General features: G+C 37.1%; 1 protein-coding gene and 1 pseudogene across 8 annotated transcripts in view; one reads left to right on the plus strand and one right to left on the minus strand.

The window, feature by feature from the left end:
* Window positions 1–21,226, minus strand: part of TXNDC16 (thioredoxin domain containing 16) — a 136,821-nt gene that overhangs the window by 37,626 nt on the left and 77,969 nt on the right. For 7 of the 8 annotated variants that reach the window (XM_027841658.1, XM_027841663.1, XM_027841672.1 and 4 more), the window contains one exon: window positions 18,317–18,449. In XM_027841658.1, the coding sequence (XP_027697459.1) occupies window positions 18,317–18,449 (133 nt within the window). The remainder of the gene's footprint in view (window positions 1–18,316; window positions 18,450–21,226) is intronic. The other variant, XM_027841668.1, reaches the window with a different exon arrangement.
* LOC114027603 lies at window positions 4,237–5,551 on the plus strand (annotated as a pseudogene).

The raw sequence follows: 21,226 nt of genomic DNA on the forward strand, positions 1-21,226 counted from the left end.
GAAGACTAAAAAAGAGGTATCTGAAAACTGGATTGGGGCTAGCCAGGAATACAATGTGGCAGAAGCAGCACTGGGCGATGGCGGTGGTAGACAGCAACTGTAGAGAGAAATGGAAACAGTGGCACTAGAGCCAAGACACTAAAAGAGGACTAAATTACAGGTCAAAAAAGATTACAAGGAACTGCTGTTCTAACACTGGGTAAAGGATTGGGCCCCATTTAGCAGTTGTTGCTTATTGCCCAGTTCTATATCACAGGTCTAGTGTGAAGAGAAAAAGCTGTGGTTAGGATGAAACAGTGACCCTAACTGGCTAAGGACTAGTGTGCAGGCCTCAATAAAAAACTGTGATGCAAACAAAGCAATCCGAAGGGTGAAAACATATATTTAAACATTTCATCGACAAAAGAAAGAATAAATCATTGAATACAACTGGAAAAATTAAAAGAAAGAATAGGATGGAGGGAAATACTTATAGTTAGCACTCATAACTGTGAAAGTGAATGGGATGTATTCATTCATAAAAAAGAAGCAGACAGAATGGATTAGAAACCAGAATCCAATAATATAATGCTTACAAGAAATGCTTAAAAAAGAAAGACATACAGAGAGCTAAAATAAGGGGCAGAGCAAAATCTATTATGCTTCAGCTGAGATTAAAAAAATGTCAGGGTAGCAATCATAATTTCGGACAAAGCAAAAGCAAAATTAGGCCTAGTTAAAAGAAATAATTGGGAAAAATACATTTTGCTATAGACAATTAATTAATATCAATATTGAACACATATGTACCAAACTACATAGAATCCAAATTCTTGCAAGAAAAGTTAAATGAGTTATAGGAGGATATAGACATTAAAAGTCTTAGTTGAGTAATTCAATTTCCCCTTCTCAGAACTAGATAAATCTAATCATAAAGTAAACAAGAAAGAAGGTAACGAGAAGAATAGAATTTTAGAAAGTTAGATATGACAGATATCTGGAAAATACTGAAAGTAGTACCTCCTTTTCTCAACTGCACAATGGCACCTTCACAAAAACTGATCATGTATTAGGGCATAAAAACCTCATAAACAAACGCAGAAAAGAAGAAATACTAAATGCACCCTTTTTAGATCATAATGCAATAAAAAATTATATTCAATAAAGGACTTTTAAGGCATAGATTACATTAACTGGAAACTAAATAATCTAATCATAAAGAATGAGTGGGTCAAAGAACAAGTCATAGAAACAATAATTTCATTAAAAATAATGACAACAATGAGACAACATAACAAAATTTGTTAGATGCAGATGAAATAGTACTTAGGGGAAAAATATATCTCTAAATACATTAATAAAAGAGAAAGTATATCAATGAATTGGGTACACAACTAAAATAAACTAGAAAAATAAAAAATGAAAAATTCCCAATTGAACACTAAAATATAAATCCTAAAAATCAAAGGAGATATTAATAAAATTGAAACTAACAGAACCACTGAACTAATCAATAAGATTAGAAGCTGAGTTTGTGAAAAAAAAATCACATAAATCATTGACTATTTTGATTTATAAGAAAATTGCTGGTATCAAAAAGGAAAGGGGTGAGTATACAACTAATGAAGATGAAATTAAAGTAGTTATTAGGAGCTATTTTGCCTAACTATAGGCTAATAAAACTCTAACTAAATGAAATAAATGAATATTTACAAAAATATAAAATGCCCAAATTTAAAGAGAAGGAAATACAATACTTGAATAACCCTATCTTAGAAAAAGGAATCGATTTTCTTAAAGAGAATAACAATGAGACAATATACTAAAATTTATGGGATGCAGCCAAAGCAGTAGTTAGGAGAAAATCTATATCTCTAAACGTTTGCATCAATAAAACAGAGAAAGAGCAAAACAATGAATTGGGTATGCAACTAAAAGAACTAGAAAACAAACAAATTAAAAATCTCTGATTAAACATCAAATTAGAAATGCCGAGAATCAAAGGAGAGATTAATAAAATTGTAAGTAAGAAAGTCATTTAACTAATAAATAAAACTAGGAGCTAGTTTTAAGAAAAAAATAGGTAAACCATTGGTTAATCTTATAAAAAAAAAGAAAATAAAACCAAATTACCAGTATCAAAAATGAAAAGGATGAAAGGACCAACAATGAAGAGGAAATTAAAGCAATAATTAGGAGCCCTTTTGTCCAATTATATGCAACGAATCAGACAATCGAAGTGAAATGGATGAATATTTACAAAAATATAATTGCCCAGATTAACAGAAAAGGAAATAGAATACTTAAATGACCCTATGTTAGCAAAAAGAAATTTAACAAGGCATAAATGAGCTCTCTAAGAAAAAATCCTCAGGACCAGATGCATTCTCAAGTGAATTCTACCAAACATTTAAAGAACAATTAATTCTAATACTATATACACTATTTAGAAAAATAGATAAAGAAAGAGTCCTACCAAATTCCTTTTAAGACACAAACATGGTGCTGATACCTAAATAAGGAAGATCAAAAACAGAAAAAAGAACCATAAACCAATTTCCCTAATAAACACTGATATAAAAATTTTAAATAAAATACTAGCAAGGATATTACAGCAATATATCACAAAGATCATATACTATGACTACATAGGATTTATACTAGGAATGCATGGCTGGTTCAATATTAGGAAAACTATCAGTATAAGCAACAAATATCATATGATTACCTCAACAGATGCAGAAAAAGCTTTTGACAAAACACCTATTCCTACTGAAAACACTAGAAAGCATAGGAATCCATGGAGCTTTCCTCAAAATCTAAAGTAGTATCTATCTAAAACCATAAGCAAGCTTTATCTGTAATGGGGATAAACTAGAAGCCTTCCCAGTAAGATCAGGAGTGAAGTAAGGATGCCCATTATCATCATTATTTTTTAACAGCATATTAGAAATGCTAGCAATAGCAATAAGAGAAGAAAAAGAAATGAAGGAATTAGAATAAGCAATGAGGAAACAAAACTATCACTCTTTGCAGACAATATGATAGTATACTTAGAGAATACTAGAGAATCAATCAAAAAAATAGTTAAAATAATTAACAAGGATTCAATTCTTTAGTTTCCAATTAATAGGTGCATTAAATATTTCTGCTTTTCTGCATGTGGTTATGGTTTTTATGCCCTGATACGTGGCCAATTTTTGTGAAAGTGCTATGTACAGCTAAGAAAACTGTATATTCCTTTCTGTTCCAATTCAATTTTCTTAAGAGAGCTAGTACATATTTTTAAATATTTTGTTTTTCAACCAGCACACATCCATCGTCTCCCTCTCTCTATAATCCCAACTTCTTTCCAATGAAGAATGAAAGAAAAAAAAACCTTGTTACACATATGCATAGTCAAAGAAAACATTTCTACATAGGTCATGCCCAGCCAAACAAACCTCATTCTGCATTGAATACACCTCTCTATCAGGAGATTTCATTATTACTCCTCCAGAGTTGTGGTTAATCCTTATGCTGATAAAAGTTCCTAATGCTTTCAAAGCTGTTTCTCTTTATCACACTGTTGCTATTATATAAATCATTCATCTGATTCTGTTTACTTCAATGCATGAGTTCATGTAAGTCTTCCAAGGTTTCTCTGAAACCATTCATTTTTTTATAACACAAGAGAACTGCATTACATTTGTATATCATAATGTTTTCATCCATCCCCTAATTTATGAGCACTCAGAGTCCCATTGTTTGCCAAATCAAAAGAACTAGAAATATCTTCGTATGTCTTTCGTTTGTTTTGCTTAGAACTAATCTCTTTCTTAATTAACCTTCACTCTAATTTTCCCTTTTATCATTTCCCTTTTTACTTACTGAATGAATTTTATCTCAGTGTGTAGTCTTCTCTCCTTTGACCATTTCAGATGAGATTGAGATTCAAGGGCCAACAGCTTCCTCCCACACCACTCCTTATTTGATATACAGTTACTTGTGCATTCTGATTAGGTGTAATTATTTTCCACATTCTTCCTTTCTCTTACCAGTGTATTCCTCTTCCTTCCTATCCACTGTTCTCTTAAGATCATCACAACAAAACAGAATCACTCCCAGGACACCTTTCTAATTAAATTCTCTTTATAACCTCTAATGATGATAGCATTCAGAGAGGACACATGTCATTTCCCAACATGGGCCTAGAGTCAGGAAGACCTTAGTTTAAATCCAGCCTAAGGCTCCCCATCCCCCTGCCTGAGGTGGCAGATGTGGGGCCTGGATCGCTGACCCCAGCAGAAGGAGGAGGAGGAGGAGGAGCTGCCCCCGCCCCCACCGCCTCAGGTGCAGAGGGGGCCGCTGGCCGGGCCCCTACCCCAGGGCCCTGCGACCATCCATCCCGGATTTACAGATGGATTCAGTAGAAAAGACACCCAATAGAAGTGAGCAGAAATCCAGGAAGTTTTTAAAAAGTCTAATAAGGAAGCAACCCCGTGACCTCCTGCTGGTCATTGGGACAGGCGTCAATGCCACAGTGGCCCCTGCCATCCGGGCCCTCTGCTCCTGGAGGACCTGCATCGAAGCAGTCCTGGAAGAGGCTGAGCAGCTGGAGGTCCTGCATCTGGGAGATGTCGCGGAATTCTGGAAGAAAGTGATGAAAGACTGAGACCTGCTTGTGGTCGCTCACGACCTGATCTGAAAGATGTCGCCGCGCACGGGGGACACCAAGCCCAACTTCTTCCAGGACTGTCTAATGGAAGTCTTTGATGATCTGGAGCAGCGCATCCAGAACCCGGCAGTGCTCCAGTCTATCCTCAGCCTGATGGAGCGGGGAACCATGGTCCTCACCACCAACTATGACAACCTGCTGGAGATCTTTGGCCAGCAGCAGAACAAGCCAATGGAATCCTTAGATTTGAAAGATAAGACCAAGGTTCTGCAGTGGGCCAAAGTGCACATGAAATACGGAGTCCTTCACATTCACAGTTTATACACAGATCCCTGTGGCATGGTCTTGGACCCTTCAGGATATAAAAACGTGACCCAGGACCCAGAAGTAATGGAAGTTCTGCAGAACCTGTACCGCATCAAGTCCTTTCTGCTTGTGGGCTGCGGCGAGATGCTGAGGGACCAGATATTCCAGGCCCTTTTCCTGTACTCTGTGCAGGACAAGGTAGATTTGGAGCACTTCATGGTGGTGCTCAAGGAGAACGAGGACCATTTCTTCAAACACCAGGCTGATATGCTTCTGCATGGCATCAAAGTTGTCTCCTACAGGGATTGCTTTGACTACTTTCCAGAGTATGTGCGAGACCTTGCTGCCCAGATCTGCAAACAGCGCAGTCCAGATGCTGACCAAGTGGACAGTACAACACTATTAGGAAACGCCAGCCAGGACTGTGCCAAGAGGAAGCTGGGAGAGTACAGCCTCGATGCTCCCAAAAGAATACGGCAGTCAGATCCAGATGACTTTGGAGGGTCCTGAGATCCCACAGACCCCCGAGACCTGCACCTGGAAACCAGCCTCTAAGCAGCCAGTGCCGGCCCCAGCACCCCCACTCAGACACTGACACCTGAGGGAAGCCCCCGGAGAGACCAGAGGGGTGGGGCAGGGTGGGGCCTCTGTGCACAGAACCACTCGGGATTGACATCTTTACGTTTCAGGTATACTTGGAAAGGACCCACGGACAACTACCTCAGGGTTAAAGTCCAAAGCTGGTCTCCCTGTTTGTGAAGACCCTTTCTGAAAGGGGGTGGGGGGAGATGGAAGAACTGCCTTGTGACCCCACCCCCACAGTGCCAAGGAATGAGGCAACTAGAGACCCTAGCCTTGGGGGAGGCCCCTGTGGCCCAGACACCTCAGACAGAAAAGCTGTTTATTTTGTGAACTAGAAAGGGAAGGGCTTCAGGGGCCGTGGTGAGGCAGGGAGGAAGGGCTTCCTGTGGGGGACCCTCAGAATGTCACACTCCTTTGTACCCTGAGACTTGGCCCAGACGTTTCTCTCTGGGACAGTGGTGCCAAGTCCTCGGGACCTGGGCTCAAGTAGGCAGAACTTTGCCAAGGGCAAATGGAAGCCAGTTGATTTCTTCTTTGGAGGCGTGGCCCTCTTTCATGTCTCTGGTCAGTCAAATAATGCCTGAACAAGCAAAAAAAAAAAATAATAAATCCAGCCTAAGATCCTTACTAGCTGAGTGATCCTGGGTAAGTCACTTAACCCTGTTTGCCTTAGTTTTCTCATATGTAAAATGAGCTGGAGAAGGAAATGGCAAACCACTCCAATATCTTTGCCAAGAAAAGCCCAAATGGGGTCACTAACAGTCAGACGTGGCTGAAAAGACTGAACAACAAAATTATGTATAACTTTTCTAAGGTTCTATTCATCTCCTTAAGTACTATCTTGCTTATTTTAGTTAGATTTATCTAGCTTGGAGAGGAAAAAGTTGAAGACTCACAATAGTACAGTTCTGCCATGCTATTCCATTTGGTGTATATATGTTTAGTATTGATGTTATTTCATTATTTATGGTGCCTTTTAACAAAATATAGTTTCCCTGATTATCTTTTTTTTTTTTTCCTTTTTAGGCAATTGGGGTTGAGTGACTTGCCCAGGATCACACAGCTACTAAGTATCAAGTGTTTGGTCTGAGGCTGAATTTGAACTCAGGTCCTCCTGACTTTAGGGCCAGTGCTCCATCCACTGCCCCTCTTGATTATCTCTTTTAATTAGGTCTATTTTTGCTCTGGCTTTGTCTGAGATCACGATCGCTATCCCTGCCTTTTTTATTTCAGTTAAGGCATAATCTAATCCATTCCAGTCCCTTACTTTAATTCTGTTTGTGTCTCTCTGTTTCAAATGTGTTTTTTGTAAGAAACAACATCTTGTTGGATTTTGGTTTCTAATTCATTCTTCTATCCACTTTTATTTTATGGGTGAATTTATTCTATTCACATCCACAGTTATGATGAAAAACTGTATTTCCTTCCAAACTGATTTTTTGTATTTGTCAATCTCTCTTTCTTTTTATCCTGCTGCACCTCTAAAGTCTTTTTTTGCTTCCGTCCACTGCCTTCCTTTAATAATCTTGCCCCCCGTTCTCTTATCCTGTTCCCCTCCTACTTCTCTGTTGGGTATGATATTTTTTATACCCAATTGAGTGTTTGTGTGTATGATATATGTATATTATATGTACATTATATATGTATATATTATGTACTATTGTGTACATACATATATATCACACACACAAAATACGTATTTTGTTGTTCAGTCATTTTCAGTCATGTTCAACTCTTTGTGATGCCATTTGAAGTTTTGTTGGCAAAGATACTAGAGTGGTTTGCCATTCCAGTCTGGAATGGTAAAATTCTAGCTCATTTTATAGATAAGGAAACTAAGGTAAACAGGGTTATGACTTGCCCAAGGTCCCATACTAGTAAGTGTTTGAAGCTGGATGTGAACTCAGGCCTTCCTGACTCCAAGTCCAGCACACTATCCATTGTGTTACCGAGTGGTCCAAATACATCTATACATATATATGCATACATACATATATGTGCAAATATGTAAATATTTGCATTTATACATATACATAAGCACACACACACATATATATACACATATATGTCTGTGTGCATTTATTTCCCTCTTTGAACCATTTTCCCTTCCACTTTAAAAGTTCTTCCTTGAATGCCTTTTATGTGAGAGAATTTTCTCCATTCTTCATCTCTCTTCTTCCTTACCCTAGGAAATCCTTCTTTCTTACCCTTTCATTTTTTTTTGCATCATTTGAACATAATAGACTCACTCCGATGCCCTCAGTCTATGTAGAATCCTTCTAACTGCCCTAAGAATGATGAAGTTCTTAGGAATTTTATACGTACATACATATATATGTATATATACACACACATATGAATACATATATATGTACACATATTCTTCCCATATAGGAATACAAACCATTTAATCTGAGTCCCTTATGATTTCTCTTTCCTGTTTACCTTTTTTATGCTTCTCATGAATCTTACATTTGAAAATCAGATTTTCTTTTTATTTATTTATTTACTTTTAGCTTTCAACATTCACTTCTAAGATTTTGAGTTCTAAATTTTCTCCCCCTTCCTCATCCCCAAGATGGCGTGCAATTTGATACAGGTTCTACACATACATTCATATTAAACATATTTTCACATCAGTCATGTTGTAAAGAAGAATTAGAACCAATGGGAAGAACCACAAGAAAGAAGAAACAAAAAGAAAGAGAGAGAGAAAGAGTGCAAATAGTATGTTTCAATCTGCATTCAGACTCCATAGTTCTTTTTCTGGATGTGGATAGCTTTTTCCATCATGAGTCTTTTAGAGTTTTCTTAGATCCTTGCATCGCTGAGAAGAACTAAGTCTATCAAAGTTAGTCATTGTACAACATGGCTGTTATTGTGTACAATGTTCTCCTGGTTCTGCTCACTTCTCTCAGCATCAGTTCACGCAAGTTTTTCCATATTTTTATGAAGTCTGCCTGCTCATTATTTCTTGGGTAACAATAGTATTCCAATACATTCATGTACCACAACTTGTTCAGCCATTCCCCAATTGATGGGCATCCCTTCAGTTTCCAGTTTTTGGCCACCACAAAAAGAGCTGCTGTAAATATTTTTGTACATGTGGGTCCTCTTCCCTGTTTTATGATCTCTTTGGGATACAGACCTAGAAGCAGTATTACTGAGTCAAAGGGTATGCACAGTTTTATAGACCTTTGGGCACAGTTCCAAATTGTTCTCCAGAATGGTTAGATCAGTTCACAACTCCATCAACAATGCATTAGTACTCCAATTTTCCCACATCTTACCCAACATTTATCATTTTCCTGTTTTCTCACATTAGCCAATCTGATAGGTGTGATGTGGATTGTTTTGATTTGTATTTCTCTAATCAATAGCAATTTAGAGCATTTTTCCATATGACTATAGATAGTTCTAATTTCTTCATCTGAAAACTGCCTGTTCATATCCTTTGACCATTTATCAATTAGGGAATGACTTGTATTTTTTATAAATTTGACTCAGTTCTCTATATATTTTAGAAATGAGGCCTTTATCAGAGATACTGGTTATAAAAATTCTCTCCCAGCTTTCTGCTTCCCTTCTAATCTTGGATACATTGGCTTTGTTTGTGCAAAAACTTTTTAATTTAATGTAATTAAAATTATCCATTTTGCATTTCATAATGTTCTCTATCTCTTATTCATAAATTCTTCCATTCTCCATAAATCTTACAGGTAAACTATTTCTTGTTCTTCTAGTTTACTTATAGTATCAGCCTTTATATCAAAATAAGGTACCCCTTTTGACTTTATGTTGGTATACAGTGTAAGATGTTGGTCCATTCCTAGCTTCTGCCATACTATTTTCCAGTTTTCTCAGCAGTTTTTTGCTAAATAGTGAGTTCTTATCCCAGAAGCTAGAGTCTTTGGGTTTATCAAACAGTAGATTGCTTTAGTCAATGACTACTGTGTCTTGTATGCCTAACCTATTCCACTGATCCAACACTCTATTTCTTAGCCAGTACCAAGCAATTTTGCAGATTGCTGCTTTAGAATACAACTTAAGATCTGGTATGACTAGGCCACCTTCTCTTGCATTTCTTTTCACTAATTCCCCTGATATTCTGGACGTTTTGTTCTTACAGATTAATTTGGTATTCTTTTTTCTGACTCTATAAAATAATTTTTGGTAGTTTGATTGGTATGGAACTGAATAAGTAAATTAATTTATATAGAATTGTAATTTTTATTGTATTAGCTCTGCCTACCCATGAGCAACTGAAAATCAGATTTTCTAATAAGATTATTCCTATTAAGGAATGCTTGAAAGTCCTCTATTTCAGGAAATGTTAATTTTTTTTTTTCCGTTAAAGGCTTATATTCAATTTTGTTGTGTAGGATAATCTTGGTTGTAATCCTAACTCCTTTACCTTCCAGAATGTCATATTTCAAAAGCCCTCTTCTTCTTTGATGTGGAAGCTGCTAAACGTTGTGTGATCCTGACTATGGCTCCACAATATTTTAATTGTTTGTTTCTGGGCTGCTTTAAGTATTTTCCCTTTGACCTGAAAGTTTTGGAATCTGGTTGGGAGTTTTCATTTTGGGATCTCCCTCAAGTAGAAATTGGTGGATTCTTTCAATATCTATTTTACCCTCTGGTTCTAGGATGTTACAGAAGTTTTCCTTTATAATTTCTTGAAATATGAAATTAATCTAGGTTCTTTCTTTGATCATAGCTTTCAGGTTTAAATTAGCTCTGCTCCATCCATTTTCCAGGTCAGTTGTTTTTCTGATGAGATAGTTCACATTTTCTGCTTTTTTTTCATTCTTTTGACTTTATTATTTCTTAATGTCTCACAGTCATTACATTACACTTACACAACTCTAATTTTTTAAGGAATTATTTTTTCAGTGAGATTTTGTACCTCTATTTCCATTTGGCCAATTCTGTTTTTAAGGTGTTATTTTTTTCAATATTTTTGTGCCACGTTTATCAAGCTATTGTCTTTTCATAATTTTCCTTTCTTGCTGTCCTTTCTTAAGCTAATTTTCTCTCTACCACTTTTACTTTAAGTTGATTTCAAAAAATCATTTTTTTTTAACTCTCTCTTCCAGAAATTCTTGTTGGGCTTGTCTCCAATTCACATTTTTCTTTGAGGCTCTACTTATTTTTGACTTAACTGTCTTCTTCTGGGTTTGTGTCTTGTTCTTCCTTGTCACCATTGTTGATTTTTATGGTTTGATTTTTTTGTTGCTGTTTACTCATTTTTTCAACCTATTTCTTGGCTTTCAATTTATGTTAAAGTTGGGCTCCATTCCTGATGTATGTGTTTGGGGTGAGGGGGGGTGTGCAGGAAAGAACACAGTCTTAAGCTTCAGGCTTTCTTGCACTGCTATTTTTTAGAGCTAATTCTTCTGAGGTGGTATGATCTGGGAAGAAGTATGTCACTGCTCTCCTGATTTGCATTCTGGTCCTTACCCAAGAAGGACCACTCATCTCTTGGGATTACAACTGATTACTACTCCTTAGGGCCCATGTTCCCTTGGGAGTGGTAGTGATACTGTTCCTCGGGGTCCCTGCTGTCTCTTGACCAATGTCTCTGTCCTTGAACTGTGAACCAGAAGTGGAAACTGATGACAGAGTTGCCAAACAGCTCCCAGTACTGTGCCCAGTGCTAACACAGTGTCCTCTGTAATCTCTTTCTATCCAGAAGTTGTAGCATGTGCAGTGGCCACACCCCAGTAAACCATTTCAGCAAATGTGCTAAACCAGGTTGAGGGTAATCAAGAGGGCTCAAACCCTTTGAGGAGTTAGTGGGGTGTCTATCCCAAGCATTTGAAGACTTCCCCCAGTGGAACAGGCAGATCAGAACAATTTGTTCCAATGGCTATGAAGGCAGCTGAAGGAGGCACTGTATTGTGCTTAGAGTTTGGTTAGACACTGAAGATGCCAAAATTATCCACTGTATCCTCAACCATCACTAGTCATCTTGACTTTGTCTTGCCCCTGGACTCCAATGACTTTGAAGAGAAAGCAAGGCCAAAAACTTAATGCAACTCTGCCTCACTTAAATACAATTTATGCACAAATCAAAAGACATTACCCACACTGTTTTACCATTTTTACTAACTCAAACTTCTATGGCAATAGACAAGTCACGAAGTAGCAGGTGAGGACACACTTAGAGTTATAGTAACAACCCTGCACATATCCTATGGTCATAGGGTTGTCTTCTCACTGGACTGAAGTAGCAGTGAGATCTGCCAGCCCCTATGGTATCTGAGCAGTCTTTTTGAAAGACCGCACTGCTCACCTCCTGGTGTGAGTAAAGAGTTAGAAAAGGTACCCTAAAAAATCGTTTGCCTCACTCAACCTTGGCTTGCTCACTGCAGCAGATGGGGATCCCACTCTTTAGTCAAAATACAAAAAAAGTATAAAAACTTTTATGAAGACGATTCCACTCACCATCAGTATGTGGAAGGTGCATACACAGACAACAAGAAAACCAGCAGACCTGAAAGATGAACAGCTCTTGTAGCAAAAGAATTAAGCAGGTATAGTATCTAAACAGTAGCTCTGAGTGAAACAAGGCTGGCAAATGAAGGCCAGGTTACTGAAGTCAGAGCTGGATACACTTTTTCCTAGAGCAGCCACAATGATAGGGAGTATCATGAAGCTGGCATAGATTTCACAATAAAAACTAATCCAATCAAGAAGCTTGTATGACTCCCAAAAGGACTGAACAACAGGCTCATGGCACTGCAATTGCTACTTCCTGGAAAGCACCAAGCCACCATCATCAGTAAGCATGTTCTCACTATAATGAATCCTGATGAAGTCAAAGAAAAATTTTATGAAGACCTGAAGATCCTCATCATCAATGTGTGAAAGAGGACAAGTTTATAATTCTGGTTGACTTTACGCAAGACTACCAGACATAGCAGGAAGTCCTTGGGAGGAATGGAGTTGGAAATAGCAACGACAATAGTCACTTACTACTGAAGAACTGTGTATCTCATGATCATCTCATCACCAACACTATCTTCCATTTGCCTCAACACAATAAAACTTGGTGGATGCACACTTGCAGCAAACATTGGCATTGACTGCAAGAAGAAGAGACAGACAGGATGTGAGAGTGACAAAGGCAATGTATGGTACAGAGTGGGGAACTGATCACAGATATTCCCTCCAAGCTAAATATTCACATTCAATAAAAGCAGCCCCAAGGTGACTACCAGAAGACTTAGATGTCAACAGATTAGAGTACTTCTTTAAACCGGAACAGTTCTTTACTACCTTGGAGGGAAACCTGAACCAACACATGGCTGGTCACAGTGGAGCAGAAAAGGAATGGGCAGCTTTCAGAGATTTACTGTATAGCACTGCATTTACTCATCTGAATTGTCTTAGGAAAATTCTGAAGATCACCTGGCAAGATAAGGACTGAGGTCATTCCTCAAGCTAAACTGCCAAGCATTCAAACTCTACTGCAGAGAGCACAATTCCAATTGTTTAAATGCCAAACATAAGATTGTCTAAAAGACTATTTTATGGACAAATCACACAAGGCAAGTGCTCACATGGAGGTCAGAAGAAGCAATATAAAGACACTCTCGAGTTTTTTTTTGAAGAACTTCAGAATTGATTGCAAGCCACATAGGAGATACTGGCAAAGGACCACCCAGAAGAGAAGGACCACAACAAAGAAGGTGCTGTGCTTTGTGAGTGAAGCAAAATTGCAGTAGTTCTAAAGAAACATGAGATGTGCAAAGAGATATCTCCACTCCAAATGTTCATGTGGACTATTTGTGCCCAACCTTTGGTAGAGCCTTCTGAGCTCCTATTGGTCTGATCAGCTACAATTGAATATACTGCAACTTGACTCCTACATAGTGATGTCATTTGGTCCTCTTGAAAATGAAAGACAACAACCAATCGACCAGTTTTAAGCAATAGCATCAGGCACCCTAATCAGTGTTTATTTCATCCCACAGAGAGAGGTTAACTTGCTAAAAGTGACCCACTGGCAAACTCATATTTCATAGGGAGGTAAGCCTCCATACCAGCTAACTATGCTTCTCACTTATATAAAATTGAGGTAAGTAAAAACACATGTTAAAAAAAAAAAAGATTGAGGTAAGGTTGAAATCATTTCAGTACAAAACCTTTAATCATTTACTCTACATGTATGCACAAATGGAATTTTTCTAATTCAATATCAAAAGATTAAGGCTCTTATGAATGTGTTGTCTTATCAGAGTGGGTATTCCCTCTAACAATACAGTCAAGCCTATCCAGCCTGTGTAGTACTCAGCGATGTCCTCCTGTGAATTCATCACAGGGATCCACTCAATGTGATGGAGGTTTTCTCAAATTCTCTTCATGCTGCATAGATGCCTGTGGAGCATGTGAGCAGTTCACTTGTTGCTTTATTAGCCCATGATTTTTTCTAGTTATTATGGTCTCTGATGACATCCTTTATACTACTTTTGCATAATTCTCCATGTATAATATACAGTAGTCTGCTCACATCCACCATATGATTTTTTTTTTTGTTTTTTGTTTTTTTTTAGGCAATTGGGGCTAAGTGATTTGCCCAGGGTCACACAGCTAGTAAGTGTCAAATGTTTGGTCTGAGGCCAGATTTGAACTCAGGTCCTCTTGACTTCAGGGCCAGTGCTCTATCCACTGCGCCACCTAGCTGCCCCCATATCATTCTTTATTGTTCCTTAAGTAATCCTCAACTTAAATTCTTTGGAAACTCTAGGATCCCAGTACTCATGGTCCTTACATCTTTGTCCCAGCTTCTGTGAGAGAAAATTTGGGGGTAAAGAAAGAAAAGGAATTGAGTTGAAAAATAAGGAAATCCTGTGTTCTGGACTTGTGAAGTAGAAAAAGACTTTTGGGGAGGAGAAATACGGATAAATCTGAAACAGAGGAAATATTTAAAAAACAATCTCTAAGTCTAGTCAATTTCTGACTTTATAAGAAGAACAGGTTCAGGGATTGTCAAGGACAAATGGAAAGAAATACTCAAGGAAAAAGACTTAAGGAAAAGGAAAAGAAGAAAGTAGTGGGCAAAGTAAATAAAGAAGGTAAATAGCACAAATTGAGAGAAGAGGTTAAAGCAAATTGGTAGAGTAGATGGACAGAACTGGTTGAATACTTAGTGTTAAAAAGAGATTTGAGGCTCTTCCAGAAGAAGGGAGAATTGGGTACTTTGAAAAGGAAGCAGCTGGTTGTTCTCCAAATAATGACATAATAAAGACCTGGACATAGAAATTATCAGGTGAGAAGTCATCTAATAAAAACCTGAGGAAAAAATGAAAAGTAGTGATACTACTTAGATATCTACCACAAAGAAATCAAAGAAAGAGGGAAAAGATGTATAAAATATTTATAATAGCTCATTTTGGAATAATAAAGAACTAGAAACTAATTATCAAAGAAAGTATCAGAGAAATCTGGGGACACCAATGTGAAGTGACGCAGAGTGAACTAAGCAGAACCAGAAAAATGTATAGTATAACAACATTATAAAAATGAATGATTTTGAAAGACTGGAGAACTCTGACCAACGTAATTATCAACCACAATTAACGATGAATACTACCCATCTTCCTGAAAGAGAGGTGATAGACTAATATGTAGAATTAGACAAACACATTTGGACATGGCCAATATGGAAATTTGTTTTGTTTGACTGTGCATATATGTTAAAAGGATTTTGTTTTTCTTTATTTTTTTCCAGTAGGAGAAAAGAGGAAAAAAATAAATGCTTAATAAAATTTTAAAACTTAAAATTTAATTAAAAAAAAAAAACCAGTGCCTCTGATTCTCTGCTCAAGTCATCAATTTGTCAAATTGATAACAATTCTGAGGTCTACTGTATTCCTGGTTAATGTTTTAAGATATAACAGAGAACCTTTCAAAATTTATCAAAACTGATAATTCTCGATGGGGCTATCTCCAGTCATCCTGATCATCCTGATCTTTATCTCACCACTGAACCCAGATGGCTCCGAAGGAGGAAGTGAGGCTGATGACTCTGCACAGCCCTGCCTCACTTAAATCCAATTAATTTGCCTGTTGTGGTATCACCTTTCTGATGTCATGGTCCTCTTCAAGAATGAAGGACAAGCAACAACAGTATGAAGCTTAACGGAGGAAAGGATGCTAAGTAATGATGGCAGGGAGACAGTCTAGAAGTGATAATAGGGAACAAAACGTCTTTTGTCTTCACTTCTAAGACCAGCATGTCAGGAGGAGGCAGTCACCCAGGGATTGGGGAGTAACTGGACAGACTGGTGAGAATGAATGTGATGGAATATTGTTGCAATGTAAGAAATGACAATTATGAGGAATCCAACGAAACACAGGAAGACTTGCATGGACAGAATGGAATCAGCAGAACCAGGGAGGAAATGTGTATAGTGACCAAAATAATGTCAATGAAAAGCAAACGAAAGCAAAGCCAGTGCTGTATAACCAATGATCAATTTTGGCTTCAGAGAAGAGTTGAGGAAATGTACCTCACTCATTTCTTCGGAAAGGTGCAGGGTCTGCAGGTGCAGAATGTGGCATACGCTATCAGATTTGGATGCCATGTTGGTTGGTTTTGCTGTGTTTTTCCTTTTTCACAAGGAAAGAATGAACCAAGTGAGTGGTTCGGGTCAGATCAGTATATTTGGAAATAATGGTGATGTAAAAATACCAAAAATATTTTAATACCCATTTTCTTTTATGTTATACACTAGACTGTAAACTGTTGGACGGCAGGGTGTGTTTATTTTTTGTCATTCTATCTCTGGGGCCTAGTACAAGATAATCACTTAAAAAAAAAAACCTGATGACTCTCACCCACTTGTGATATTTTAGGTCAATACAAAAGACACTGACAAAAGAAATAAAGTGTCTAAAAAGCATTCCCCAAAATACTGTTGTCTAGTGAAGGCAAGGAATGAAAAAGAAAAATTGAATTGGAAAGTGAATATCAAGGTAAGAAGGTGGTATGTGAAAATGCAATTTGGATTTCTGAACCATGTCTTAAAATACAGGGAAGAGAGACATCTGGCCAGGAATGGAGTACATCAAATAAAATCAGGTAAGAATGTGTTTGGCAGGTATCTTTCAATTAATCAAATGGGCTTCAAATTGAAAGACTGAGGGAGGGAGAAAGTAACTTACGTAATACAAACTAGACACCATAAAAAGTAGCCACAATGAGAAAGAATAAGCAGTTGAAACACTCACCAGTTCAAAGGACAAAATATTCCAAGAACAGAGTAGTAAAATCGCTGACTTAAGACACCTATATACAATGCCTAAATTTTAGGTAACAAATAAGAGTCTTAATAAAATAATAAAAGGTCCTAAAACAAGAACACAAATTTGACCTCATAGTTATTAAGATTTGATGGGGCAAAATTTATGACTGAATTTTGGCTCTGGATATGCATACCTTTGAAAAGAAATGGGATAGATGGGAGTAGCACTGGATACTAAGAAGGAATTTCATGTGAGAAAATCCAGGATCTTGAGGGGAGTTGTGGGGTGTCATTTTTCTTCCCTCCTCAGCTATTTGTAAAGCCTCACCAGAGAGCCATTTTGCTTTCTTGCTCTTCTTTTTCTTTGGAAGGCTTTTTGTTGCTGCCTCCTGCACAATATTATAAACCTCTGTCCATATTCTTCAGGCACTCTGTCTACCAGATCTAATACTATTGTGCTATTAGAAATGAAGGGTATGGTTTCAAAGAACTCTGGGAAGATTTGTATAAAGGATGTGAATGAAGTGAACAGAACCAGGAGAACACTTTATATAATAAAAGCTGTATTATAAAGACAAACAATCTTTTATAAAGACAAACAATCTTGAAAGACCTAGCAACTCTATTGCAATGACCAATCATTATTTCAGAGTATTCATGATAAAATATGCTACTTACCACCTAATAAAAAGGCAATGGACTCAAAGTACAAACTAAGACCTTTTTTAAGTCATGGCCAATGCAGAAATGTATTTTGCTTGACTATGGATGTTTATAATGGGTTTTTGTTTTTCTTGCTTTCTCAGTTGGAGGAAGGGGGGGGGGGGCAGGCAGGGGAGAGAAGAAGAACGCAGAGCTGAAAATAAAATAAAATTTAATTAAAAAAAAAAAAGACCTCAAGGTCATATCCATGCTACAATGTGGTATCCAGGTATGATTTTGGTTGAGTCTCAGAAGTCAGGAAGACCCAAGTTAAAATTCCACCTCAGATATTTCCTAGCTGTGTGACTCTGGGCAACACTCTTAAACTCTCTAAGCTTCAGTTTCCTTACCAATAAAAGAGCGATGATAATAATACCTACTTCAAAGGGCTGTAATGAGAATTAATTGAGATAATGTATGAAAAGCTCTATGTAAACCTTAAAGCAATGTATAATATACATGAGATATTATTATTTGAAAGATTAAAATATTAGAGCATTCTAGTACGTGGAAATCTTTACCAACAAAGAAGCAGAAGTTTCTAGACCATGGAAGAAGCCAGAGGTCAAAAAGAAGTGATGCCCAATTAAGTTTTTTTGAAAATTTATGGACAAGGCAATCAACACGTATCCTGAGTTTGGATGTCACTGACCAATATTATGGTGAAAAGTATAGTAATTTCATAACTATTGACTTTAAAAGTCTTACTTTTTCAAAGGACATTTCTGTAAGTGGTGCATTGGACTAAATATGAATATATTTCAAAACAGAAAATTAATAAATAGGATTCAAGGCAAATTTTAGTATGATAGAAAAAAATAATGACAAGCATTACCTAGATTAAGAGTCTCCATCTCACCTTCTTCATATTCTTTAACTGGCTCATTATTTTGGATAGGTACATTATTTTCCACCAGGGATATTATTGAATTAGCATCATGTAAAAACAAGAAGTCAACTGGTACTCCCTGAAAATATTAAAACATTCATGTAATTAAGAGTTATTTTAATTAAACACATGCCAAATAGGTGATATGTGACCACTAAACGTGTAGCAAAGTAAAAAACTACATATTTTCCCTATTTAGCACAAAACTTTTACTGTCTACAAACTCTAATTTTTAAAAATTATAAGAAAATTCAAACAGAATCTCAGTTTCACAAACATATTTAAAAAAGAAAAGCATTCAAATAACTGATTAAACAGTTTAACAGAAGCGACTCAAGGACAAAATCTGATATTCCATTGAAGACAAACCTCCAAGTTGGCATTGTTCCATTAATCACCACTTTTTATGGATGTATAAATGACCTCTTTATCAAATTTGTTGACAAGAAAGCCAGGAGGATTCAAAAAGATTGAAAAAGGATTAACTTGGGTAGGGATGCTAATTGATAATCAAAGCCTTATTCCAGGAAAAATTACATAAAAAAAGACCCTAGCAATGTAATACTGAGTATTATAGTTCTATAAACAAGTGACATGGTGACACAGTGGATAGAGTGCCAGGCCAGGAGTCAGGAAGACTCATCTTCCCCTCTTCAAATCTAGCCTCAAACACTTCCTAGCTGTGTGACCCTGAGTAAGTCACTTAATCCTGCTTGCCTCAATTTTGTCATCTGTAAAATGAACTGGAGAAGGAAATGGCTAACCACTCCAGTAGCTTTGCCCAAAAAACCCAAATGGGTTCACAAAGAGTTGGACACAATTGAAAAACGACAGAACAACAACAAATAAGCAGTTGTTATACATAGCACTATATCCCATGGAGTACGACCAATAAAAGCATAGATTCCCAAAGTGGGTGATATTGGGCTAGAAGGATCTGGGGGGCAGTAGTAGCCTTGGGTGCAATTGGGTGGCATTGAATAAAAATAAGAGGGCAAGGGAAGCATAAGGAAAGAAGAGAATTTTGAAAAACCATTCATACATGTTTCATCTGTTGTGTAACAGAGTTAAAGTCATAGTAATTATATTATTTTCCAAATAAACATACAAAATTCAAGTTATATATAACTGATCAGTGATCAAGTCCGCCGACAGGTCTTAACAAGTTAAGTGTTGGCAGGCGAGCGTGTCGCGTGTTGTTAGGAAGTCCAGTATGCATTGGCAGGAATATGTGTGTGTGCAATGACTTGTTTACAATATGATACTATTGGTTAAATCACACAATATTGTGTCATCAAAATTTCAATGCAGGAAAAACCCCACAAATTTACAATAAATTATTAAATTTAAGATGTGTCTTTTTTTTCAAAAAATATTGTACATATTTTTGGAAATAATGCAAATTTCAAAAAAAAAAAAAAATTAAAGAGTTAATGAAAGTAGATTTCCAGGGGGGTGTTGAATAATTTTTTACAAAAAGAGGGTGGTAGGCCAAATAAGTTTGGTAACCTCTGAATAAGAGGATAAGAATATGCTTCCAGAAGTAAAAAGTAAGGAGAATTTTGCAGTTTCCTCCAAAGACCATACAATCTATGTCTATTCCTCAAGAGGACTTCCCTGGCTCTCCCCAGTGGTTAAAGTTCCCTCCACCTAAAAAAAAAAAATTCCTTGGATTTATTTTGGAAGTGACATTTAGGAGGAGCATTTAGAAGTAACAGCAGATAAAGGATGCCTTTTAGGATACTCTAAACCTCTTAACAGCTGAAGCATTTTCCCTTCCTTGACTTACCACTCAGTTTACTGAGAGAATCAAGCAGGAAGTAAATGAATTATACCTAGTCAGAGGAATCTCTAAGACACTGAATTTATTCTACTCTGTTTCTCCCTCCTGTATCATTGTTGCATGCAACTGAGGGAACTGAGGGGATTAGGATAGCAAGTGGTTAATTGTGGGAATTGAGTGAACCACACTATCTTGTGACTCAATTCTCGAGCCAGTTCAGCTCTCCTTCTATTGAATTACAGGTCTAGTCCAAATTCTGTCCTGTGAGAAAAACTTATTTAATTATGGAAACTGGGAAAAAACCTTGCTGTATTTTTTGAACCTAGCTCTGCATGGTTGGGAAACTGGACCATCTTTACCTGCTAATTGGAGACCCTTAACTAAGGACCTTAGGATGGTTATGCTGACCAGAAGCTCAGTAAGATCCAAAGATCTGCAAGGAATTTTCTCATGACTGTAAATCTTAAGCAACTCATGTGTTATCTGAAAACTGGCCCCATACTGATCAATTAGTAATCGTTTCCATGTTTCTTTGATGGTTTATAAACACTGTGAAGATTGGGAGATTTCTTTTTCTGATTTCAGGGAACTGCACCTGTTCACTCTCCCCCTCCCAATTTGGAAAGGCCTTAATATTTTCTCCAATTAGAAATCAGATTACCTAATATTTTATTTTCCCTTTTGATTAATTCTCCTTATTTGATTAATTGTTTTTAATCAATTTTAAAAGTTTGTCTCCTTCTGTATTTAGGGTCCAGCCCTTAGCTGAAGAAGAAACCTGGTCCCAATTTGTTAGGCAATTGGCAATAAATCAAATTACTCAAAAAATACTCAAAAGCTTGAACCTTTGTTTCCTCGGACACTTCATTTTTCACTTGCCACACAAAATGCAGCATGGTTGGCACTTTTGCTATAAACAATGTGTTTGGGGGAAGGGAAAGACCTATGAATAATTGATTACAACAAACTCAACTGCCTAGGAGACCACCTTTCTGGTTTGGCAATCAAATGATTACCAGGGGGCTCAAAACAGCAGAGAATCACCAATCACTAGTAATTATTTTTTTTCCTCT

The sequence above is a fragment of the Vombatus ursinus genome, unplaced genomic scaffold (assembly GCF_900497805.2).
Source record: "Vombatus ursinus unplaced genomic scaffold, bare-nosed wombat genome assembly UNPS02004746.1, whole genome shotgun sequence".
Lineage (NCBI taxonomy): Eukaryota > Metazoa > Chordata > Mammalia > Diprotodontia > Vombatidae > Vombatus > Vombatus ursinus.